Below are 26,768 nucleotides of genomic sequence, written 5' to 3' on the forward strand. Positions count from 1 at the left end.
TACCCACAATGCCTTCGGCTACTTGGCCCACTGGCCTACCCTGGTGACCCTTGTGACTGTGGTGATTAGATATTGAGAGCCCTCATCTGCAAACATTTAGCCAGTGTCACCCCTAATCTACCTTCTGTCACCCTGCCACCGCAGGCTCAGCAACAGCACACACAAACACACAACTGAGGACACACACTGTGCCACATAATTAACAAATGACAAATTAAACACGTCTTCCCTCTGCTACTGCTGACAGGTGAAAACCCTTGATTGCCGGTGAGAGACACTCCACCTAAAATATCATTCGAGTATGAGACCCAAGTTACCTGTAAAAAGTTTATAGTTTCCTCCTTTACAGAAAACAGGGACTGTGGTCAGCCTGAATTCAATGGATTCCTCTCAGACTTCTCCAGCAGCATAATCCACTTCTCCACTGTTCAGCTGGACTTTCAAAAACACTCATTTTGCCAAAACATGAACACAGACACAGCATTTGTTAGAATTGAGTGAATATAGCAGTATATGATCCTGGTGAGATGACTGACACATTTTGACTGTGACAGCTAAAGAATTCCATGCTTTATGGGTTCACAACATCCCAAAACGCAATGCACCAAGCTGAAAATAATATGTTTTTCATTGTGTTCAAACTTGTGTCATTTGTGACATTTTAAAGATGTGAAGTTTCCAGACAACAAAAATATGTAGCAATAACATGCATTTCCTTCGTCATTAAATTACTATCAGCAGTCACATTCCACCTCCCGACCTCTGAACTATGACACAGAGGTCCTCCTTCTCCAGGCCAAACCACCATGTACTCCATACCTTGGGTCGCTCATAGGCTTACTAAGCAGAGCAACACAGAAATAAATCAATGACTCCTTTAAATGACAAATTTGGAGGTGTTAAATGACTCACATGACATATGATCGTCCAACAAATAAAAATAGGTTAATATTGCGTCTTACTGTCTAATATGTGCAACAGAAAATTGCATCAAAACGTTTGCTGCGAGATCAGGGATCCATATACAACCTTTTGGCCAAAGTTTTTCTCATTAACGGGAATGAGAGCAGGTCAAACACAGGGACTCCTCCGGTCTGCCCATAGCTCATGCTGATAGATACCACAGCACCTCAAAGAGAGATGAAAATATGTTTTGGTGGGTACGACACATCGGAGTTTATTTATTCTAAGTGTGAACACCTAACTTAACAGATTTGGAAAAAAAAATCTATCTTTGGACTATCAAGTACTCCTTCTCTTTGAGTTAAATGAGTGGCAGTAAAAAGTAGGCATTTTTCTCTTTGGTGGTCTGAAGTGCCTGTCACTTACAATGGATTTCCTGGGTGACATGTTTTCACAACAGGAAAAACAATTAAACACCAAAACGTCTCAGATCACTCCTACAACATATTGTATGCCACTTAGCTGTGAGATGTTGCAGTCCTGTGGCAAATACTCATAATTTCACCAAAATATCGTTAAATATACTGCACCTAGCTTCAAATAGAGAGGAGGGACAAGAAGGAAGGACTGTTTCCTTGTCTGATCTTGTGGATGGTGCTGCATTACTTCTGTATGATATTCATTAAGAGTCTCTTTATGCTTTCTACTTCAAATGTTGCAACTCTACAATTTATTGACTTTTTACCAAAGAAATGTTTTATTCTATATCAGACTTCAAAATTCCTCCAAGTATTTTATGTATGTGGATCACTGTTGTGGTTTTGTGCTCTTTTTCAAATGGACTGCTTGGTGTCTGTACAAATATGACTGGCATGTGCAACGTCATTAGACCTATTCCCTCTTCCTGGACTAGCAGATGACTTTTGAGTTTGTGACGGATTTATAGTGACCTCTAGTGGTAAAGATATCACACTGCATGTTTGGAACTGTCCCTGAGCGACGTCTGTGCAATCTCGAAAAAAATTACCTGAAACCTAACTTTGGAGACCTTCTGAGAAATCGCAGTTCACAGGTTTGAAGATTTAGCAGGAAATGAAATGTCCTTTTTGTATTTCCTATGGTGATTGTAAAAGCCTGGCACCTGGTGTAATGATTGCAAAACAGGTTGATCAACGTCTTACACCGAGCTGGTGTAAGATTCACAGAACTAGATGGAAAAGCACCCATAGCTTGTCACATGTTTCGCTCAAAGGTTTGTAGCTCATAAAGCATGGGTGTAAAATCTACTGTTATAACTGGCTTTGGGTTTCCATGAGTGTGTGACAGACAGAGAAAGAAGTATTGAGACAAAGGGACATAGAGACAGAAGAATCATGAGAAGACAGGAGATGTCTTTTTTCTGTGCACCTGGGTTTTAGGACTATGGGCACCCTGGTGAGGACCCTCCATTCTTCAGGACATAGAGGAGCCAGACACGTGATTCTACTTCATCCTCGCCTGTGGTGGGACCCAGCCAGGGTTCTGTCCACCTGGAAACAGGTATCTTGAACAAACCAACACAGAAAACTCTTGTAGCTAACAATCTTTTCCAGTCACTCTGGGACTCTTTGTCTCTGCCTCTTTGTTTCCATCCCCAACTTTCTGCCTTCTCTTTGCCAGGAAGAGTAAGGTATAGCCAAGGCTAATGAAGGTGCCACTGGGGAAATGAATAATGCATTAACTCCAGGTTTGCAGGTAGCTACTGCCATGTGACCAGACTGCACTCTGGTCTTTCTTGCGCAGTGTTCTCACAGTGTACTTTATTTAACTTTATTTAACTGTCTAGTGTCAGTATGGTTATCCTTATGTTGAATTGTGCTGCAAGATGCATTTAGTGATGAAATCAAATTATATTAAATTACATTAAATCAGAGGTTTCTGTCAACACTAATAAGATAATGTATGTGAAAAAATAATTCAATAATTCAATAAAAAACAAGAAATCTAAACCAGATATTTAAAATGCATGTTCTTTTGTGTTTAATAAATCTCATAGATAGCACTTGAGATTTTAGGTCCATACTGAGAATAAAATAAACTAAGCTATCACACATCTTTAAAGTGGTCTAAATAGTTTCCTACAAGGTTACATTCTTTAAAAAGATGAGTTTGTCTTTCTTTTGATCAAAATACATAAATAGCAGACAAGTCAGGGTATTAATCTTCATGTAACTGCAATAAATATTAAGAAGAAACCCAAAATGAACTTCATTAACTTTTGTAACAATTCTCCTTCTTAGTATTGTTATTATTATCATTATGTTGTATGTAGTAGTAGCAGTGGTAGAAGTTGTAGAAGATTACAGGCCAAACATTCTTTCAACCAACACAAAAAAACACCTCAAAGATAATTTCTCACATACACCCCCCCCCCCCCCCCCCCACCCACACACACACACACACACACACACACACACACACCACATCCCCTTTTTATGTACATCAGAAACCGGTTTATTTTACTTTCAAACATACAAGAATTTGCATCGGTGTTTTGGTGGTAACTGTTAAAATATTTCTGTATTTGGGTCATTCAATTGCGATAACCGTTGCATTTGTGTCTGTCAATCCGTCACGGGTGTGCTATGCGTCATCGTTCTCCAGCCAATCGGGTTGCGACGTCCAGAAACGGGGCACCCAAGACAAACCTGGCAAACATGGCGACGCTCCGAAGAGAGTACGGAGATTGGAAATACGACCGTTTTTAACCGAGAAATTAACCTCCTCCTCGCATGTTACAATGTGGTGGGGTTAGCCAGATCCACCGCACGCACAGCCTTTTAGACGATGATTGCAGAGGTAAGTTAGTGCTGGTGAAATCGACGCATGTGTCGTTCAAATAGTTTGCTTTCCAGTGATGTACAGTGGCTAGTTAGCTTGTAGCAGCTAGCGCCTTAGCGTGTTCCCCCAGGTAAACACATACCCTAACAGGGAGAGGACAGCACACAGACGCTGTGTTTCCAGAGAGGTTGTCTACTGTACGTGGCAGTCAGCCCAGGATTACACAGGTAACGCTAAGTTAATACGATGAGCTAAGGATATCCGCGCTGTCAACACCGAGCAGGATTTAGCTCGACATAGGCAATGTCGGTATTCGTGTAGATTATGAGTAACGTCCCTCAGCAACGAATTTCTACACCTCAACAAATACAGGTGAGATGGGCGTTAGCTGTTTCGAACGGCTTGAGGGACTCAAACCCAATACTGAAAGCGAGAGAAACATACCCACTTGGCATTAGCACGTTTAATCGTTGTGGACTACTGCTTACCAAAGTGTTTTGTGCATGGTTAGCTAACATTTATGTTGGTATAAAACAAGCAGTGGCATCTAATTGTTGTGATGATAATCGTGCTGTTCCATTCCCTTCTAATTATACTTCCACATACACGTGTATACACCGATGGAGATGTTTCGAGTGTCATTCAGTAGTCAGACTGTCAGTCTGATTAGCTGCCTTCTGTTGTCAGAGACAAACAACTGGGCTAACACATAATATATTCATTAAATTTGAACAGTTTTACTTCTTATTTCCGTAAAATATCAATAGCGTGTGTCCTTTATTGCTGGTCAGTCGTTGTAGAAATGAAGTCACTCGGCTTGACAAGTGTTTTTAGTGTGACATGCGATGACATCGTAGTTTTGATACAGTTTTCACGTGATGCTTTTTCTCAGTCCGTACTGGTTAACTGGCTTCAGATGGATATAGTACCCATGACTTTTACCAGACTACACTGTCCACTGCACCTGAGCGGCATGTGACCTTACAGCCCCTCAACTACCACCACCTCTCCAGCAGTTTAAATACAGGTTTAGCCTTAGTAAAGAGGCTTTACCTGGCACTTTTCTATTCTTCGTGTCTGACTAAGACCACTGATTTCTGCAGTCGAGTGTTTAAACTATAGCTCAGTAGCTATTTGCAAAATGTTGTTTTCTTCTCATCTTTTTTCTGAAGTAAATTATGGGCTTGCATTGGCACATACTATGAGGAATTTTGGTTTCATGCAAGCATTGTATGGGCAACCTTGTTGACGTTTTAAGATGTAAAGTGAGGTCCGAGATACTACAGTAGATGTATCATTGTAATGACATTGCTGCTGTTGCCATTATGAGCTGAGTTTCTAGGTTTTGTCTTAGACTTTAAGTAACATTGTTTTTATTATAGTCAGTCATTTCCTTTCTGATAGGATTAATGTTTTGTGTCTTGATTTTAAATGCATGTTTGCAAATGTTGCCTTTGTGTCTCTGTGTTGTTCTGTTCCGGGTTGGATAGTATGATCAAGTTTGGCTTTAAATGTTGGCACAGACCTTTTTCTGTCTGAATGTGATTAATTCCTTTGAGCAAAGGGCTTACCAACAGAACTTGATGAATACACCTTCATACACCAAGCCAGTTTTTTGAAGGGGGTGTTTGTGCATTGTGTGTTCATCCACAGAGACACAAAGTTATGTGAGTGCTTTTTACCCTTGGCTAAATCTCATTAAGCTATCCTAATCAAAGCTTGGTGGATATTAAGACCAGCATGCTGTCACATCAGGCCTGGTTGTACACCTCTCCCTCCTTCTCCCTCCAACCTTCAGTTGATACAAGTGGCTGCAGTACCCATACAATAACAGAGGCATCATTTCTAATGTTATTTTGAAAAAAATAAAATCATATTAGGGCCGGGCTGATTATCAGATCAGTCTGGCCGATCAGAGTGTTCTTGTAACTATTGGCATCAGTAATTTCTTTTGTCTGACTAGATAAAATGAATTTAATAATAGTTGTGATGTACGTAGGTATGAATATTTCATACTAAAAAATGCATTTGAATAAAATATTTGCCTCCAAAATTTAACCAATAAAGTTTCGGAAAATTTAAACACTCAAGTTAACTTGAGTAAACTGTAGTAAGTTACATTCCTTAAGAGATTATTTAAATATTGACACAATGATATATATACATATATTAACTACAAATACATCAGTTCCAAATATTGGTTATCAGTCTCCTTGATGTCTAGTAATAGGATATTGATATCGATCCTGAAAAAAAAAATAGTGTTAGATCCCTAATTGATTTTGTGAAAATGGCAATATTCTGACTTCTTGATGCTATGACATCATACTGTTAGGCACAGCAACAACAAGTGAGGCTGAGAGTGACAGGAGAATTATTATCACCTCCACAGTGGAGGATTTAGCTCCAGAAAGGGTATCCACTTCAGTAGTGTGGAAGTGGCTTGGTATAGGAAGTGGTATTTGGTAAAGTTCAAATGTACGACAAACCACCGCAATGTGAAATATGTGCAACAGACTTACTTCACCACCTTCCAGAATCACAGGAGATGAGCTCAACAGCTATTCTCCGTTCTGAACCAAAAGTGTTTTCCCATATATTTTCATTATCAAAGAAATACCCAGAAATATTGTGAGAATATTGTAAGGCCATATCGCCCCAAGGATGTAAACATTTTAACATGGGGGTCTATGGAAACTAACACAGTTTTGGAGCAAACCTCAATCACTTCCATGTTGGCTTTATTTTTGAAAAAAAATCTACCTGTGACAAGATCATCCAAGATGTATAGGAGAAAATGTGTGCAGGGCCAAAGACTGGAGTCCATTCAAAGTGTTGATCATAAATTGTCCTTTTGCTCTCTGACGTTTTTATTGCCATTGTGCACCTCCTCAAAATGATTGTTAGTGGTAAGCACGTTGTATGTATATATACTCTTGCATACCCAACTTGTTACATTTTAACCAGTACTAATTCTGTCTGAGATGAAGTACTCTGCTGGTCAAACACAGGCTTTTCTGTGAAACAAAAGAAGAGCATTTTACCTAGTTATCTCAGTTTATATCATTTCAGCTCAGAAGTGATTTGATCACAATGAACTTGTTGGCCTGTTGAAGAGTGGGCCTTGTCTGCTTTCCTGTTGTGCTTGTTTTTCCAACTTATGTTAAACTAGTTCAGTTAATGATAGCTTAAGGCTTGTTAGTTGGGATTGCACAGCACAGATTTTGAATTGAAACAGCTAGATTTGCCCACTATTTGCTATTCTGACTGTGTTTGCTTATGTGGGCTGTCAGTGATTTGACAGCAGAAGGGTGACCACCTTCAGATGACAGAATAGGTTAGTCATGCTGGTGAGATTTCAGCCAACCTGTGGGCTGTGAATTTTACATAGTCACATGTCACATTGCAAGCCACATGACACTGTCGCTTTCCAAATGTAAACAAAAAGGTTGACCTGCCATCAAAAGTGAAACCCTATATTGGACACTGCTGTCACTGCTTGAAGGCCTTAAGGAACAAACTGACCAGATAACAACTAAGTTTAATAGAGTTTTCTAAAAAAAAATTTATTGGTGGTTTAATTTTTTAATTGCACAGTTTCACTTCTATATTCTTTTCATTCTAGAGATTTAATCCTGAGGCTAATATGGTAGTTCTTTCTATTATGGTGGTCCTGGTGGATTAGGCCAGCATGACCAGTCAGCCCCACTCACTTTCACTCCTTCTCAGACATTAACCATGGATCTCTCACAGGAGAGCTTTAATGGGCTGAGTTAACCTCTCGCCCAATGACCACACTGATCGGGGATGCAGCTAAGCGCTAGTGGACTTGTGCATTGGTCACAAAAATAGTAATATCCAACCTTGAGCAGTTCTTCCCACACGTGTGTGTCTGGTACGCTGCTGTATGTATGTGGCTGTGTGTGTGTATGTGTTTTCGAGTTGCGCCAGAAAACCTTGGAAATTCTAATCTTCAGAACACTGATAAGAGGCTGTGTGTGCATGTCTAAATGTGCTTGGAGTCAAGGGCGTTCTGTAGTGTAGTGCTGCTCAAAAACCTTATTTCTTCTTGAGATGGTGTTTTTAGACATTTAGATTGTGCAATATTAAGGTTGCTGCTAGCCATTGTGAGTTTGTGTGTGAGAGAGAAGCCAAGAAGGGGAGAAATGTGCAGATGAAAGAAGTGTGAGAGCCTGGATCAATATGTTGGTGTCACAGTATAAGACTAGATTTGAGATTTTGGTTATTATAAAGTTAAGAAATAACAAAGTAATACAACTTTAGGAAAGCATTTTAGCATTGCAGTAAGTGAGAAGTGAATATTTGTCTACTTGGTCCTTGGCCCTTATCATAACATGACTAATCATTCTTATCATAGAGCATCTCATCACTGCGACTGGGTGATCAGTTGACCTAATTAAGTACCCATTATGTTTCTGAATGATTTGCAGACACCTTGTCCAGACACTCAAAGTATGGTTGTGCTCATATGTGCCTGGGTTGTATAAGGAAATGTCTAGATGTTTAGATGTGTGCGTTCCTGATGGGCTTTGGTGTTAATCACTGGAACAGATGGCTCATGTAAGCTGTGTAAGCTGTAATGACTCGAGTGCTGGTTATCATCTGTTCTACCGAGCCAAGCCTCCACAGCCTCAACACACAGACCTGCTGATATCCTCCACATTCACTGCTGCTCACTGGCACCACTGACGTCAGACCGGACTTAAGTTACCCATTTGGGCTACATTCAAATGCTATCTCAGGGTATGATTGCCTTTAGTTGGATGGACTTGAACAGTATTTCTTTTACTTTGGAAGATTGATTTCACACCAAGAAAAGAGTAAATATCCAAATAAGAAACTTTCCTTCATAATACTAAAAAATTAAAAAAGCTGTTTGTAAACTGCTATTTTTTTTTTATATGGAATTTAGCACTCACTCATTACTGTAGTGAGCTGCTGAGAGCTTCTGAACATTTGATCCACTGCTTTCCCTGTGATTGCTGTGTGAGTAAGGTAAACAGAGTGGATGTGTTACTACAGGTCAAGCTGTTCCTCAGGCTTTCCATGAAAGTTACTAACTCAAGTTTAATTTGTTTTGCTTGTCGATGGCGACAACATTGTGGCTGATAACAGTGTTATATTTGCTTTGGAAGTGTCAGAGTTCAGGACACTGAACTCATTTAAGATACTCAAAGTTTGTGGCAGGGTAGCAGCTTTATTCAGAGGAATTCCTTTGTATTTCTAGCACTCCTAGCTTAACTATAATAATAGTCCTCTTCTTTGACCAGCTTTATTCTCCTCCCAGGGCCCTAACCTGCTATTAGTGACTTTGTTCCAGCCAATTATGACTTGAGAAAGAGGCGGTAGTCTAGCCAGTTTGGACACATTCTGCAGCCCGGACACAGTGTGTTCACATGCACTCGAGACACTTGTTTATCGTCGGCTTTCTGTAATAGCATGATTTCTTGAATTTCTTGTGTGTAGGAATCCTGGTTTTCCTAATATGGCTGAGGGATTTAGAGAAACTTGGTTAAAATTTCTGCATTCTGAAATTAAGATTGCTAAAATTGCTTTTTGCTAATTATTTGGTAACCATGGTAACATGTACATATACATCCCAGGGTGGGTATTTTTCCTGATTAGTAGGTTAAATTTTTTAAATAGTATTGTCTCTAACTGTTCTTCATTACTCCTAACATGGGGTCCGTTTCAGTCTAATAATAATGATGATAATAATGCTTAAAATCAGTTATCTCTTCTTGGGCTCTATTTGGATTGAAAATTGGGCCCATAATGTTTTTCTGTAATCCTCCTGACAAAGACCAAATTAACCAATGAACAAACCGGACGGAAGACATAACCTCTTTGGCAGAAGTAATACGTTTAAATAAGCTGTTTTCCACAATAAGGAAACAAATGTGTGCTCCAGTCTGCAACTTTTTACATAAGTAATCAAAGTAAAATAAGACAGCCTTTTTTAAAATATGTTTGAGGAGAAAACGCATGATTGATGAGTGCAGCATATGAACATGCTTTCTATCCGCCCTAACCTGATCTCTCCCATAACTGCGCTCAGAGATACTATTGTTCATTCATGTAACAACACTTATATTTAAAACCAATTATGCTGTCTTGTCATTGCCTCTTGACAAGGCTTATCCTGTGTAGTAGTTTGCTTTATATATTGAGTAAATAAAGTGGGGTGTCACTGGATCCTCACTGACAGCCATCAGTATCAGGTTTTAATTTTTTCCAGTGGGCAGTGTAATCAGCAGGTCCTCATGCCACAAGCCAATGTGCAAGATTTGAACTGGAGCCAATCAGGTCATTCTTTTAATTGACTTGTATCAACTTTATGAAGCCTGATCCAGTTCAGTTCTTTTTTCTGTTGTAAGCCATCAAGCTCTGCATACAGTACGGAGCACCACAAACAAAAGTGGTTTGAATAGAGATATCCACACAGACGGATGAAAAAGTATATGTCAAGTGATTTTCATGACATGATTTCCATGACTGTCACCCCACAGCAAGAGGGTTCCAGGCGTTCAAGGTGTTGTAGCCATGAGGCATGCATGTGCACTTTGGCAGTGGTCCAGTGCTGCCTCTAGTTTTTAATGGGATTTTTAAAACTGATGTTAAACAAAACATACTGATTTTACTGACATGTGATTCCTAATTGTAATTAAGCCTTTATAAATTGGACAGGTAACAAAATTTTTAAATCCTGTCCTGGCTTTTGCAGCAACCTGTGTTCAGTGGTTCTCAGACATTTTTTTTTTGGTAATAGATAAAATTGTTGATATGCATGCTGGTGGAGCCATGGGATTCATTTGGCCTGGTTGACAAATTGCTGTTATACTGACTGCATTTCTCACCAGTGGTTGTCTTCGCTTTGACTCTCAATAGCCTCCCTGTGTATCGTGCTCATTCTATACATAATATGCCGGTTGGCCTATGTGTCCGAATGTGACACAGTTGGCAGCCAGTGTACCATATGTTATCCGATTGTGCATAGATGCCCGTGGCAGCGATAACAATGTGTGTGAGTGTCCTGAGGAAGCTCTGTCTGTCCCTATCTGTTTCCATCAGTAGAGCTGCTTATCTAAGGAACTTTAGTATGAATGTAGGGCAGCCGAAGATCATCAGTGCTGATCATCATGGTCTCTCTCAGTGACTCTGTCTGATGGCTTCACGCTCAGAGCATGACCTTTTCTACAGTGTGAGTGTTTTTCCACATTTAACCACTGCAGATAACTGCAATTTTCACATTACCTCATGACAGCAGATATCTAGTGATACTTTGCCTAGTTTCAATTGTTTAACTTGCACCTGTAATGGCAACAGTGTTTCTAAATTACATTAAAGCTACTTTGGCATTTCTCTACCACAATTTCTTTTTTACTTATTGGTCAACACATACACCAGTATGATTATCTGCAGTCTATGTCTCGCTTTAATATATATGTGTATACAAATACAAATATACCCAATGCATGCAGCTCCATATATACACAAAAGTGCCCTAAACATGTTGTACTTAGTACAAGAATGGGGCTGAATCCTTGCCAAACCCATCTGATTTGAGCAGGAAGGTGGCATATTGAGTAAAGAGACCATCCTTTATCTGGAGAGTCAGGATTCGGTCCTCCATGATGACACAAATCCAGTCATGCTGTAGTGTGCATCTCTGAGCAAAATACTAAATCACCTGCCTTTCATGTCACGGGTGAGTATGACCTCAGGAAATGCATGGGAACAATGCAGTTTATGCAATGTAATGTGAACGCACTCATGATGCAGGTCCTTTCAGTTCAGGAGAAGTTAGTCTTTAGGGATTTCTGGTGAAGTAGTATACAGACCGACTGAGTCCAAACAGGGAGCAGGTTGTGGTGAATGGATGAATGAATTAAACACAAGACTTTCCCTTTCTGTTACATTGTTGACTTGTTATTTTCAGACGTTTTTATTACAGTTTGGTAAGGTTTAAGTTATGAAAGGACTTCGTTGAGTAAAGGAGAAGATTATGGTTTGGGTTAAAATAAACCTTTTTCACAATGTTAACACCATGATTGAAAGGAATTTCTGGGAGAAAGCACTGAAGGCTAATTTCTCTCAGTTGCAGTACCTTCCAGTTTTAAACCCCTATCCTGCATCCAGCTGACCTAAGGGAGTGTTATCCCTGCTGTGTGCGACAGTACTATGTATAGATCAGCTGGAAGGCTATAATTGTATCTATAGCATGTACATAGCATGGGACTGAAACAAAGCTACTAGTTACTTATGTGAATAACTGGGACACAGAGCTGCTAGATGGAAGGGAGAACTTGGTTTCCTGCACTGACAATAACAGGAAAGCCATAGGATGTGACACACACACATACACACACACACACATACAGAGTCTAGGTCTGATACATTCTCACAATACAACACACCTGTGTGTCCTTTTAAGTAATCTTTTCCTGTGCCAATGTTTTATGTGTAGAATAGTGTTTTTTCTGCTCTGTAGATGATGTCACTGTATAGTTGTACAGTGCAATTGTCTAATCCCCTGATTTAGTGTGTGTTTGAGTGCTGCTGATTTATTGTTTTTCTTTCTTCACAATGGAGTGAGGGTTTATGTTGGGAATTGATGAAACATGAAAGTAGATATATTTATCATCCTTTCTGAACCCTTGTGGATCATGTGTTGCAGATTGCAATTGTGTTGTCTTTTTCTGAAACTGTAAAAAAAATTAAATAAAAAAACAACACATCCACAGCAGAGACCTACTGACGGTTCTGTTTATTTGCTATAATATCATTATCAATAGTCAATAGCTGATAAGCTGATAAATGAATAAAGATCTCTTGATCATCCATTAGTGAGGGGCTCGTTTATCTGGCTAGCCTCCTCAGAGTGGTTAATGTCTAAACCGAACTCCACAGAGAATTTAACTTTTTTGTATTTGTTTGTGTTTTAGGCCAGTCTGTCCATCTGGGGATGGGGGGGTCTTGGAGTTGTGCTGTTCCTCGTCACCTTTGGACCCTTTGCCATATTCTACCTGGCATTTTATATCTTCTGCTTCATTGGAGGGTGAGCAGGAAGACCTCCAAAGCATTCATCGTGTCCTCACATATGCACACAGTCTCACATTAACCACATCATTGTGTAAATGAGCCTGACAGGTCACTTTTTTAGCTGATCTCACTTCTGTTTTTCAGGGGCTTTGCGGTTACTCTGCTCTATGGAAAGATCAACTCAGAGAAACACCTGGAAAAATGCGAGCAGTCTTACTTGCCACCCACTCAAATTGGTATACTGAAGGTAAAAGCACACTTAAACACACAGACACACAGTTTGACGTCACCTATGCAAACAAACTAATTGGTTGTCAATAAAGTCAACTTGTTGATAAAGTGCGCTTAAAAGTTCCACATCATTGACATTTTCATTGAATTGAATGTTTACATTTCAGTACTTCTCACGTCGCTCTGTTTTTCTGTTTGTCTCCATTAGACATTGGATGAGATGAGGCTGGAGATGAAACCTATAAAGATCGACAGGAGACTGACTGGCTCCAGTTTCATAGATGAACCACTACAACAGGTGTGTGTGTCTTTTTTTGTTATGCATGTTATTTCCTGTATAAAAACCTCTCCAGCAGCATATTTGCACCTTTGACAGTTGGTGGAACAGGGAATTACAAAGATTCTTATCAAGAGATAAAAAAAAAAAAGTTTAAAAAAAAATCTTCTTTTCCAAATTTTTCTTCTACACTTTATTAACAGTGGATAAACCCTACATTCATAAAGGTCATAATGAACAGCTATTGTTGAAACTGGTTTAGAAAGGTGTCAGTTTGTGGTGCTGTTGAACTGCGTAAAGTATGAAGAACAAGCGCAAATGTTATGAACTGTTAAAGAAAGTCTTCCTGTTTGCTTTGAAGCACACACTGCTCACTTCACTCAGCTCGTGATGAGGCACAGCTGAGTGATTGATCGTAAAAAGCGTTGCTTAGGTGATAATGGGACCACAGATCACGAGAGAAGATAACAGGATTATGACAGGCTGACAAATGCAAACACGCCAGAGTTTTTGGCCACTGGCCAGCATAAGTCACTGTTTGACCCATCAGTCGGTCCAGGTCAGCACCTTCAGGGTGTCAAGCCATAAAGCAGCCATCATCACTGTCAGCTGACCTCCTGAAGCCTCAAGGTCTTGTGTTAACAGGAAGTTGGTTCCTTGTGTTTTGTGTCACTGGATTTATTTTGTGCATTATGTCAGACAGCTGATGAATGCTGGATTTTGTCCAGAAAAAAGATGCATTTTACAACAAATAAAAATATAAGAGACCATTTGCAATGGATACCGACAAAAGACTGGCACACATAAACACACAAAATTCTACATCTTAGCAGATATGTGGTCCTCTAAAGTCCTCTAAACTGTCCAGTCATGTCTGACTTGTCCATCCTAACAGAAAGTGGAACTGAAAGTTTCTGTAGTATTAAACTGTCAGCATCTCGCCAGCATCGTCTCATCATGTAGCTGAAGTAAGAGGAAAAGACCATTGCTAAGCTGATGTATAGATTTACTCTCTGGCTGTGAGTCTGCCAGTAATTCATTTAGAAATTTATTCAGCTTAACACATTCATAAATAGATCCTCTAAATGGCACTTCAACTGTCTGTCAGCATTTCCCATAGGGAAGATCAGCCCAGTTGCTTTTGTGGGCTGTGTTTTCTTTCACCATCCTGTGGTTACAACATGACAGTAGAAAACAGGGTTTTAGCAGGTTGTCCTCACTAAAGCAGTGCGGCCGGTAGAGTTAAGTGCAGACACAGCAGTTTATGGTGGTCATGTGACACTAACTGCTCCTCTGTGATGCCTCTGTTCTCCCTTCCTCCCTGGGAAACACATGCTAATCATTTCAGCAGAATGTGAACCTTGAGATGTCACAACGTTCAACATGACATCATGTAAACCTGCATCGACAGTAGCCTCGTTTTCTGACACGTTCTCTTTTCCCATATGTGCTCGCATAAAAAAATAAAACTGACATGGCAAAATCCTCCCTCTCTCTGCAGCTCGTACTGTTATTGACTGTTCCACTGATTCATGTGTTGGCTTGATTTAATCATGCTACTCAGCTGAGTGCAACAGAGCACAACTAAATGATTGATTTACTCAGGTTTCTTTGGACCTAAGAGCCCAGTAATCTGTGCTCCGACTGTCTGTACCAGATACAGACAATTGACAGATTTAAGTACTGTTTCAAAGAAGATTTATTTACTCATCTCACACTCAAATCTTGTGTAGTATTTAATAAACTTGCTCCTCTAGTCACTCAGCTAAGCTCATTGGGATTGTTTTTACTGAATTTCTTTTCCATTTTCCCCTTTCCTCCTCTTCTATGTTTCTTTGACTCTGTAGGTGATCCAGTTTGCTCTGAGAGATTATATTCAGTACTGGTACTACACTCTGAGCGAGGATGAGTCCTTCTTATTAGAGATCAGACAGACGGTGCAAAATGCCCTTGTCCAGTTCTCTACAAGGTACAAGACATGCATGCATGCATTTTAAGTGTTGGTATTGAATGCTTTGTTAACTTTCATTATGATTATTATTATTATTATTTTTAATATTTACATTATTTGCATGTGTCTGTGCGCAAAGGTCCAAAGAGGTGGACTGGCAGCCTTACTTCACCACTCGCCTGGTGGACGACTTTGCCACCCATTTACGTGTCTTTAGAAAAGCCCAGGATCGCCTCGCAGACAGAGAAGATAAACAAAGTAAGCAGACACACTTGCTTTCTCACTCACATTAGTCACTACTGTGTTTAGTATCTCCTCCTGAGTTGAGTTGTTTAAGTGTAAGTGTAGTGCAGAAATGAGAAGATCATGAGAATTTTGACATTAGTGGTGATAATGACATTGAACAAGCATGATGTCTGAATAGGGGACATAACAGAGGAGCTGGTGGACTCCTTTTTTGAGGCAGAGGTGGAGATGGAGAGGAAGATTTGTCGAGACGTGGTGTGCACTTCACTCAAGGACGAAGAAGGTAAGCACACGTCTGCAACGTGCTTAGCCTCACAGTTCACACAGTTCCATGAAGAACTCTTCTTACAAATGTGCTGCCTGTCTGATGCTACAACTAGTAAAAGCTAAGCACAGACACATGTGTGTGTGCGTATGTGTGTGTGTTAGGTTTTCTTCGGGACTTGTGCGAGCTGCTTCTGTATCTGTTACTACCTCCTGGAGATTTCCACAACAAGAACATGAGATACTTCCTAAGGGTGAGTGCATATAAGATATAAACACTGTTACTCGCATAGTCTGTCAGACTTTCACAACACTAAGCAATCTCAGTGGTCTGAGGTGTGAATATGAAGCGCAAAATCACATGTTCAGTCACACAATATGTCATGCAAACTGTGTTGTTAATTTATTATGGTTGACAAGTGCTGCTGCCTCTTTGGCAGCCAGCCGGCCATGAGTATTGTCTTCCAACAGCACAGTACTCGTGAACAGGCTGTGCTGTTGTATTGGACCATGTGAAGACATGTTTGTAGTGTGAATTATTATGAGTGTAACTGAAAATGCATGGTTATGTTTTTTAGGAGGTGCTGGCACGTGGTGTGCTACTTCCTCTGATCAACCAGCTGAGTGACCCAGACTACATCAACCAGTTTGTCATCTGGATGGTGAGAGCTGACACTCACACTCGTCCATACTTTCATACCAGTCAGCTGTTATCTGAACTCGCTTTTTGTGTGGAAAAAAAAATCAAGTTGAAGTGAATGAAGAGGGGAAGAAGTGTTACAGATGTGTAAATGTGTTTGTGATTTTGTATAGATACGGGACTCCAGCTGTAACTATGAAGCCTTCATGAACATTCTGAAACTGACAGACAAGCCTGCTGAGTTGGAGGCTGTCAAGGACAAGGTGCTGGAGGAGCTGCAGTACCTCCGCTCCCTGGATACTGCTGGAGATGGTGGGCATTCACTTTTTCCTTTTTTTACACAGAGACGCACACACGCACAAAGTTAATTTGTCACATGAGTAGGAAGGCATGAAGCCCATAGGTTAGATTTCGCTTTCCTCTCCTCCCTTGACGCTTTTGTTTCTCTGTCCTTTAGACATCAATGTGATCAAAAACCAGATTAACAGTCTTCTGTTTGTGAAGAAGGTGTGTGAGACCAGGATCCAGAGACTGCAGTCTGGCAAGGTGAGAAAGTGCAGAACTGCTTACATTGCTCATCCAATAAAAACACACATCAGTATTTGTTCGTATGATGGTAAAATATTGTCTGAAAGTATCAGCTGGAATTTCTCAAAGCCAGTGAAAATTTACCCTTTGGAGTCATATAGTTTTAAGAATACAGTTTACAGTTTACATCTTTGTACCAGATTTTGCTTATCTTTTCTTGTGTTGTGTAGGAGGTGGATGCCTTGAAGCTGGCAGCAAACTTTGGCAAACTGTGTGTTATCCCATTGGATCACATCCTCATCCACAACATAGCCCTGCAGTTCTTCATGGGTAATTCTAGAAATGCATCATCACGGATGCCAGAGATCACTGTAGTCATCCCAAAGCCTTAATCCTGAACATTTCTGTTAATCATCTTCATAATCTGTAACTTATTCCCCTTCTCAAGAATTTATAACCCTAACCTCTCTTGTTAGGCACACTCCTTTTCTGTCCTGCATGACCTTGTCTGAGATTTGAAAAGGTCACTCCGCTTTACAGATCTGATTATTAGCATTTATTCAGCTTGAAACGTCAAATCAAGAAAATGAGCTTGTAACGAACTAAAGTTAAGAAAGCGGAGGGCTAAAGTATCTAGTGAAGTACTAGTGTAAAAGTAGATGGATGCAAGATCACTAGACAACACAAACAGCCTGAAATATCATATATTTAAAGCCACTGGTCAACTCACTCTACATGCATGTGTAACCAAAGTGCCATACTAGACAGACTCCATTTGGACCAACCCTTGTGTGTCTGTCGATCCAGACTTCATGCAGGCAGCAGGGGCCCAGGCAGAGCTGTTCTTTTGGCTCACTGTGGAGGGCTACAGGGTGACGGCTCAGCAGCAGCTGGAGGCCATGCAGGGCTGGCAGAAAGATGGCAAGAAGCAGCCCAGCGCCACCAAGGGGCTGCTGAAAGCTGCTGCGCTGGGTGTCTATGAACAGTACCTCTCTGACAAGGTAGGAGTCATGTTAACATCACGAGTGTTTAAAGACAAAAGTCGTTTCTGCTGTAAAGGAAAGAAACACCAAATGAAAATATTTTGCTCTCTCAGAAGACCTGATTATATTTATTCCCTATAGTATTTGGCAAATTGGATACAAGTACACTTGCTGTAAAGTACTGCATACTTTAGCCTCTGTGGTGTGATATTTAAGTATTTACCAACGATTATCTACTCTTTTTCCAACCCAATAGGCGTCTCCCAGAGTGCAGGTGGACGAGGCATCTGTAACAAAACTAGGGGAGAAGCTACAGAAAGATGACCCCACGCCAGAGATATTTGATGAAATCCAGAGAAAAGTATATTTTTTGTTTGACAAATAATACCTCACTTAGTTGCATAGATTTTAGTGTCAGTACTTGCAAAAACATCTATTATTTTACTTTCTATGGAATGTTTTTGTTCTTTTTTGAGTGTGCAGCCTGTCATCTGGTCTCCACCTGCTATCTAACTTTCACACATAATTTACTCCAGGTGTATGACATGATGCTACGTGATGAGCGCTACTACCCCTCCTTCAAGCAGAGTCCTCTCTATGTCCGCATGCTAGCAGAGCTGGACATGTTGAAAGAGCCGAGTTACAGAGGATCTGACGACGGCGATGGAGAGTCCTTCAACGGCTCTCCCACAGGAAGCATAAACCTAGTAAGTGTTCTTCTCTTCCTGTTGCACGGCTCAGAGATGCGTCTCTGTAGCCCGTCGTACACGGTGAAGCTGCACTGTACTGTGTTACTGTTAGCAAACGGTGTACTTAATGATGTTCCCTGTGATTTCAGTCTTTGGATGACTTGTCCAACTCCTGCCATGACGAATCTATGCACATACATGCCTTCATTTCCGACACAGGTACACACACACACACACGTGTCTTAAAAACGCTTCTCTTGTGAGCATTAAAGTCTTTAAGTATGAGGCTGTGTGTTTATTTTGAATCACGTCTTGCTTGATGTTGCTCATACTTTCACAACTGTCAGTCTCTGATGAATAATTTAATGAATTGCACTTTCAGGGTTAATGTTAGATTCTGACATCTTGTTTACACGGGATTTGGGTGTTGTGACTGCTCATGTCTAGAGTGTGTGAATATGAAATGAAGTTTATTGTGTATCTGTTAGCCCCTATTTTTCCCTTCCTGCATGTTTTTTCTTTCAATGTTTCTGCTCCTTCATTCATACTGTTCCAGTATTCTTTATTTCTTTCATTCCATCATCTTTACAGTTTTTCTGTTGTTCCTTTTTCCTTCTGTCTTCTGCCCCCTTCTTTTTCCTTTATCACATTCCAACACCCTCTGCTCTGCATTCTTTTTTTGCTTGCTCTCACCCTTCACACTTTGAACCTGCACATACTTTTCTTTCTTTTCCCTTCTTTGTTTTCTGCTTTCATCCACCCTCCTCATCCTCCATTCCCATTTTGGATGTATTGCCCGGGCGGGGTAGCTGATGCTTGTCTCCCCGGCTTCTGGGGTGCTGCAGGGGTTTGCAACGATCACGGCAAGACCTACGCGCTGTACGCCATCACTGTGTTTAGACGCAACCAGGATGGCAGTGAGGACTGCTGGAAGACGTATCGCCGTTACTCAGACTTTCATGACTTCCATATGAGGATCACTGAACAGGTGTGTGAGTTATGATGTATGTGTACCAGCTGTTTGAAAGCCAGCAAAATGTCTACCATAGAAATACTACATGGAGCAACAGCTCATGAATTTGTCTCCCTCTGGATGTTTTGTATTAATTCTGTTTTAGTTTGAGAACCTGGCATCGATCCTCAAGTTGCCAGGGAAAAAGACCTTCAACAACATGGACAGAGAGTTCTTGGAAAAGAGAAAAAAAGACCTCAATGCTTACCTACAGGTAACGGTTGCATATGTCAGTGTTGACTTGTTGAATTCTCAATGTGTTTATTGCCTTGTGTCATTTTATGGAGCGTCTATCAATAACTGCTCTGTGTGTGTGTTCCAGTTGCTGCTGAACCCAGAGATGGTGAAGGCCTGTCCCACTCTGATTAATTATGTCTATGACTTCCTAGAGAACAAGGCCTACAGCAAGGGGAAGGGAGAGTTTGCACGCAAGGTCACTTTGGGCCTTCTGTTTTTCAAGAATTAAGAGTCTCAGTGTCATTTATTTACGACCAAATGAGATGTACAGATGACACAATTTGTGACTGGTTTCATAAAATACATGGTCATTAAAATACAGTTTTTCCTTTTGTTTTATCGCCCCATCAGATAGATACATTTGTAAATCCTCTGAGGAGCTCCATGAGAAACGTGTCCAATGCAGTGAAGGCGCTGCCAGACAGTCTGGCTGAGGGCATGACCAAGGTCTCTGATAACATGGGTCGCATGTCAGAAAGACTGGGCCAGGACATTAAACAGTCCATACTCAAGGTAACACCGTCACATAGAGCAAGTGTGCTGTATTATTATTATAAATGAAGCAAAGCTAGTGTAGCTTTATTTTTATATAGTGTACAAGTGCCTTTTCTGCTGGAGTGATCTGTCTGCTTTGAACCTGCTCTCTGTGCTGGGGTTTGTAACAAATGGATTTCTCTCCTCACCAATCCTGGCCCTGTAGCCTCTCTACAACTGTCAATAACTGTTTTGTTCATCCAACTTCTGACTCTCTAGTATCCTTTTTCCCCCCCAGGTGCCTCCACTCCTCCCAAAATCTGATATCGACCCTGAACACTGTCGAGTCTCTGCTCAGCTTGATGACAATGTGAGTCACTGTGCATGTTGGGTGCATGTTTCATTCTTTTATTTCCTTGTGGTTTTATTTATTTATTTGTTTGTTTGTTGTTCATTTGTGTGTCCAGGTGGATGATAACATCCCACTGAGGGTAATGCTGCTGTTGATGGACGAGGTGTTTGACCTCAAGGAGAAAAACCAGTGGTTGCGCAGGAACATTAAGAATCTGCTGCAGCAGCTCATCAGGGCCACGTATGGCGATACCATCAACAGGTCAGAGAGCAGACTGCATACAGTTCACAGACCCTGGGAAAATATAGGCACATATATAGCAGACTATGAGAAATGTTTAGTTTGTACATAAAGCCTTGCTGGAAATGATTAAACGGGGGGTTTGCATGCACCAAAACGTGTCTATAAATAACCCAAACTCAGCTATAATAATAATCTTGCAGAATTTCACCAGCAGCACTTTTAATCTTTCTGCCACAGGTAATGATATCACACAGGCCTTTCAAAAAACTTCATCTTGTTTCCAGTGAGTTAAGCTGATTTGGTGACATGAAAAGAGATTACTGGTTTTGTTTAATATTTAATCCAAAATACTTTATTTCAGAAGAAAAGGATGCACAGTCAGCATCTTCATTGCAGAACCAGTTCCACCTCACACAGAAGTCTTGTACACTACAGAGAGAGCAGTAAATACACACAGAGAGCAACCTGAATCAACTTTCCTCTTGTTTCTGTAGGAAAATTGTGGATCATGTGGACTACTTGACCTCACCCGAGCAGGTTGCGGATTACGTCAAGAAGTTCAGGTAACCCCCTCCCCTTTTTTTCCAGATATCTCTGATTAGTCAAAAGAATTAAGAATAACCCCTCAGTGGCCCTGTGCACGTATAGGGATTCCTACTGGCCCAACGGTATTCTGGCTGAGACGCCGCCACGTCGGGACAAGAGCATTCGCATGAGGACACGAGTAGCTGCCAAGACAAGCCTGCTGGGCATCATGCCAGGTGATAAAATATGAACACCAAGGGATCAACCAGCACTGTTTAGGACTGGGGGTCTTTCTTTTACAAATGAAACATATTGTTGAAAAACACTTGCAATCAATCATAAATCTCACCATAGCCTGGCTTGTCCAAGTTTGTTTTCGGCTATGGAGTGCTCATTGTTTCCCCCTTGTGGTGGATTGTGACTCGTCAGTTACAAATTGGTGCACTACAGTGAGGCAAAGAAGACGGCACATTTACAATTTAACTAAATGACTCCATGCTTTATTTTTGTCCTCCAAATACAACACAAAACGGAAGGTTAGATGTTCTAAGTGCTCCACTGGTTGACCCAAGTACTACACTGCTGGGGCAGGGCAGAAATGAATGTACATGGAAAGGTTTCTTCTTTTTCATCCCCCACCCCCACCCGCCCCAGAGTTTGTGCCCCCTCCTGAGTTCTCCCCTGTATTTCTCTCCTTACCTCAGATGAGCTGAAGCACATCATTGGAGCAGACACTACAAGAAAGGGCATACTCCGTGTCTTTGACATGTTCCAGTATCAACCCATGAACCGTCGGCTAGTCTACGTTTTCCTGGAGGGCTTCTTGGAGACGATGTTCCCGCAGTACAAATTCCCTGAGCTCTTTGTCAAGCTGCACTCCCGCTCGCCGCGCATCCACAGATACAGCCAGAAACTCAAATCCTCCTCACTCAAGAGGTGACAGGAGAGGATGGAGGCAGTGGGACATGAGCCAACTGGGTGGGTGGGTGGGTGAGGATGAGGTGTGTGTGTGTGTGTGTGTGAGAGAGAGAGCGAGCGAGTGAGTGTGATTTCTGCCCTTCCACTCCCCTCACACACTTTTTTTCTGTGTAAACACTCCAATTACCCAGCTGATTATATCTGTCGAGACAGAACTGAAGGATGAACAAAACACACTCTGCCCTCCTCTCACTCTGTGAAACACACACATGCGCAAACAAATCCTGTGATTTGCACCAAGACTGAATATGGCAGTCTTTTCTTTTTAGTTTTAATATTTTCCTCCTCCCTTTTTGGACATTTTACTTGTGTTTAGCTTTATCCTGGACCATTCAATGCTGCTTTCTTGTGGTCCAGAGAACAGACCTTGAATACTGTATTGTTTTTAAATTGCAGGAGTAGATAGCATAGACCCACACCTTGCCTTACCTTCCCGCTTCTGTCTTCGGGCCTGCACAGTCTACCATCTCAGTGACCTGGCCCTTCAACTGTAGTCTAACTTACCCTCATGCTGTAGACATTTTATCTGCAAAAGCTGCACACTTGCTTACATGCAAATGATATTTTTTTTTCATAGCAACCAAATATGTCAATAGCACTGGGTAAAAAAAAGGCGCTGTTTTTTAAAATGTGACTGAACAAATATGGGTCGAAAGGATCTCTTAGATTTTTATCCTCCACATTTTTTTCTAGCCTCAATGCTTCTTGTGAGACATGATGAGAATTTTTTCTTTCCAGAGTTTTGCATCATCTGTACCAGCCATGATCCTCAAAGAATAGGCCACATCCCCTTTATGCTACTGTTATGACCTGTGACAACCAAAGCTCATGCTGTTTCATATGTGTGTGTGCACTGGTTTGATGTTGGGATACTCTGAACATTACTGTGCTTCATATCATTTTCATGTAAGGAAAGAATGCAAAGCTGAACTTCTAATGACATAAAAAGGTGAGGCTGTGAGGACACGCTAAAGTGTGTGACAGCTGTGGGAGGCTCAGCTCTGGCTACCCAGGCGCAAAGAATGTACTCTCTGGTCTAGTCTGTATTTGGCTCATGTAGAATTTTGTGTGAACGTGTGTGTGCGTGCGTGCGTGCTTAGCATGGAGATGCAACCCTCTTCAATAAGATACTGTGCCAGTGTGAGCTAGTGAACCAGCCTTAAAGCTACGCATATCAGTATATACTGACCAAGAGACGCACATTAGAGGTAGCTCTCCTTCACACGACTGAACGTTACAAGGAAATCAAATTAGAGGTGTGGAGATATATATATCCCTAATCATTTTATTCACAGAAAATGTCTTTAATTTTGTGCAATATCTTTTTTCTTTAATGCATGTGCATTTTGAATCATTGTATACTGAGAAAAGTAATTCATACTGTTTTAATAGTAGAAAACATGAAAGAAGTTGCCCCACAAATGTCTTCTTAACCCAACAACTTAACATTCCGTTGTTGTAAAAGTGTAATGTTTATTTTACAGACTTGTTTTATAAGTCTGAGGTTTTTGTTTTGTTTATTGTGTGTGGGGGGATATCGTCCACTTATCCCTCGGTCAGAATCTGTGTTTTGGGCATCAACTGGGCAGTGATGCGATGTCTTCTGTGTCACAGTCTGATGACTTGTTCATTGGGCTGTAGCTAGCTCAGAGGTGGCCTCAAACAACTGCTTATTTTTAACTCATATGTGGCATTTTATGCATTCAAGCCTGTTCTTTTAAGTGTGAACAGATCTTTCTTGTTATGAACTGAGAGCTGGGGGACGACCCCCCCCACCCCACCCCCCTTCCTGTCCAGTGAGCTCACAGGAAAGCCATGTCTTGTGACCAGTGGAATCACTGCTAATGAGCACTTAACGTAGCAACTGGGGGAGGGCCTCTTCCGTTGGCTAGATGGACCCTCATTCTGGTGTAGTCATTGGATGCAACTCCCTCGTCTGCTTTGATTTGCTTGCACTGAGCAGCCCAGGTGGACTCTGGTTGGCTAAGGTAAGGACATGAACAGGAGCCTCTCCTACTGGAAGGTGAATACTTTGACCCCATGGCAGAGGAGGAGGTGTCACCTTGAACTTTCTGCACACCTCTCCATACAGGAAGGCTTGTCTTTTTTTTAACCCCAGTATTTATGATAATCTATGATAATGAAAATTGTGCATATCTGTGTACAGTATGTGTTAATAGTGTGCCTAAATGTACTGTCAACTCTATTTTCATATTTTTCTTTAACCTAAAAAAAAAAAAAAATCAGAATGTCATGATCATTTTACGCGACTGAAAATGACTTTAGGGTGTTTTTATTTTGCATCATGCTTATCAAACTCTTCCTTGTGAGCAACTGTGCTCAGATCAGTATAACACTAATAAAAGGTAACTCAGACTAACTGACCCACGGTGTGTCCACTGTCTTCAGTATCTTTTCTTGCTGTATTTGGGGGGTTTTAAAGACTTGAAAACACTTAACTATACATATATACAATCTTCATCTGCTGCTACACTACAGTCTATTTGAGCAATGCCACACTTATCTTTCATGTTTGGTCTATACTCCAGCATACTGGATATGAAAAAGTCAAACAAAAACTTAAGAATGAAGTCAGATTAATCAACCTTAATTAACCTACACCTAATTAACATTAATCAATCATTAAGTGCAGGAATTGCACCTGTATTAATGTCTGCACAAAATAAACAGGAGCAGATAATGAAAATTTTAAGAAGTAGAATACCAGTATTATACTGGTAAAATGTTCTTTACTTTTGATTTTTGCTATTTATCATATAAAAATAAGTGTCAAGACCCTTGTGCCAATAAATGATCTCTCGTCGTGGAGCAAGCAAAGCCATACCCATAAAGTGATTTCTGTTTTAAAATGTGAAACATACATGTTTTCAGGCATAACAATTCAATGACGGCTCTTAAACTGCCCTTTTAAAAGAAAAACATGATGACTCTCATTTCTAGTTCAACCAATTACTACTTTCCAATATTACGGGATGCTTGGTCCATCCACACACTGCCAACAAAAAACGTAGTACGGTGCTTGCGTTAGTCCATTATAGTGCAAACACCACGTTACTTCCAGAGACTCAAGAGCCGCTTCCTTGGCACGGTGTCATATTGCCCATCAACGCCACAACTCGCAGTCCATGTTTGGGCCACTTCACGTTTATTCACGCCGTCATGAGTTTCTCCACAGACTATCTTTACATCTTCCTTTGTGCTTTTCCTACGGGGTCAGCGATGATAACAATTCCCCATGCAGCCAAACCTTAAAGATAAACACGGGTGCGCATTTATTATTTCAAAAAGCGACAATGTTGCAGCTAAAATGTCAAGGGTACGGCTCAACTTACCAGCAGCAAATGTAATCTGCGCCACTGTCCCCATAGAGGTAGGTCCGCCTTGTCGCATCACTTTCCGGGCTGCATTGAACACATAAGCTCCAGACAGGAGCAAACCCCCACCGGAAATGATCCGACAGCTCCAGCAGCTCTTAAGTAGCTGGCTTCCTTTTGACACAGGAGCATCTGCACCTCCCGTTGGTGCTTGTGGTGCTGTTGACATTGCACTACAGGGTGTACTAATGCTAACACACGTCCTGATTAAAAACTAATGGAAACGCCAGACAAACAAGAAGAAATAAACGAGAGTCCGTTTCTAGAAATTGTCTTCATCTGGTCAATTCGAAGCAGCGTTTGAAATACAGATCACTGCCAAAATTTATCTCGAGCCCTACACACGCTGGAGTAACAAGGACAGATTTTTGAAGTGGTTCCGGGTTATATCCTAGATGTTTCCTGTTGTGTATTTTCAAAATAAAAGTTTTGATTATGTCTAGTTGCCAGGTTGGCGCAAGTACAATGAAAAACCTCCCTGTTCTCTATAGTATCAAGACTATATTGCCTCCATGCTATATATTCCATATACGCATAACCATTCCTCCTGCTGTCGGTATGTGGATATTTGGCCAAGATCCACGGCTGATCTGTTTACAAGAAAAGCCCCTCCTGTGCTGGCATGGATTCAATGATGATGATGATTCAATGTCTCCTTTCACCTGCTACTTTTGTGACCCCCCTGTTGATAGATTATTGATATAGTTATATAACATGCTCAGTGGTAGGCGTTGCTGAGCCCAGACTGATTCAGCCAACAGCAGGCATCTGTCCTCTTTCTTCCAGTTGACATGGAAAATAAAACTTGATAAACTTGTCAAAACTCGATAAAGTTGTCTTCTATTTGTATTAGCATGTTAAGCTAATTCCAGTGAAGCAGGGAACCATCATATGGAATATGAAAGGACGCAAAGAGATAGTCTCTTCACTCAGAGAACCAAGATTATGACGAAATCA

The 26,768-nt window shown here is 40.9% G+C and overlaps 1 protein-coding gene across 2 annotated transcripts; it reads left to right on the forward strand.

The window, feature by feature from the left end:
• The first annotated feature begins 2,171 nt into the window (after positions 1 to 2,171).
• Positions 2,172 to 24,801, forward strand: snx13 (sorting nexin 13). Of its 2 annotated transcripts, none has more exons than XM_046417544.1 (25): positions 2,172 to 2,442; positions 12,690 to 12,802; positions 12,931 to 13,033; positions 13,226 to 13,315; positions 15,142 to 15,263; positions 15,385 to 15,503; positions 15,670 to 15,774; positions 15,921 to 16,009; positions 16,334 to 16,417; positions 16,569 to 16,707; positions 16,853 to 16,941; positions 17,154 to 17,253; positions 17,731 to 17,924; positions 18,163 to 18,267; positions 18,443 to 18,613; positions 18,745 to 18,814; positions 19,441 to 19,583; positions 19,714 to 19,821; positions 19,930 to 20,040; positions 20,196 to 20,357; positions 20,617 to 20,688; positions 20,786 to 20,931; positions 21,408 to 21,476; positions 21,562 to 21,674; positions 22,143 to 24,801. In XM_046417544.1, exons 1-25 carry the CDS (start codon positions 2,326 to 2,328, stop codon positions 22,376 to 22,378), a joined length of 2,970 nt encoding a protein of 989 aa, XP_046273500.1. In that variant the 5' UTR covers positions 2,172 to 2,325; the 3' UTR covers positions 22,379 to 24,801. The 2 variants fall into 2 exon arrangements, with proteins under 2 accessions (XP_046273500.1, XP_046273501.1); XM_046417545.1 differs by lacking the exon at positions 2,172 to 2,442 and adding an exon at positions 3,506 to 3,741.
• Positions 24,802 to 26,768: the final 1,967 nt, after the last annotated feature.

The sequence above is a fragment of the Scatophagus argus genome, chromosome 17, assembly GCF_020382885.2.
Source record: "Scatophagus argus isolate fScaArg1 chromosome 17, fScaArg1.pri, whole genome shotgun sequence".
Taxonomy (NCBI): domain Eukaryota; kingdom Metazoa; phylum Chordata; class Actinopteri; family Scatophagidae; genus Scatophagus; species Scatophagus argus.

Coding starts and splice junctions, on each gene's coding strand:
- snx13 (XM_046417544.1), top strand. CDS start 2,326: ATGGGCACCCTGGTGAGGACCCTCCATTCTTCAGGACATAGAGGAGCC. Junction 2,443..12,689: donor TTCTGTCCACCTGGAAACAG/GTATCTTGAACA, acceptor TTTGTGTTTTAG/GCCAGTCTGTCCATCTGGGG. Junction 16,010..16,333: donor ACATGAGATACTTCCTAAGG/GTGAGTGCATAT, acceptor TATGTTTTTTAG/GAGGTGCTGGCACGTGGTGT.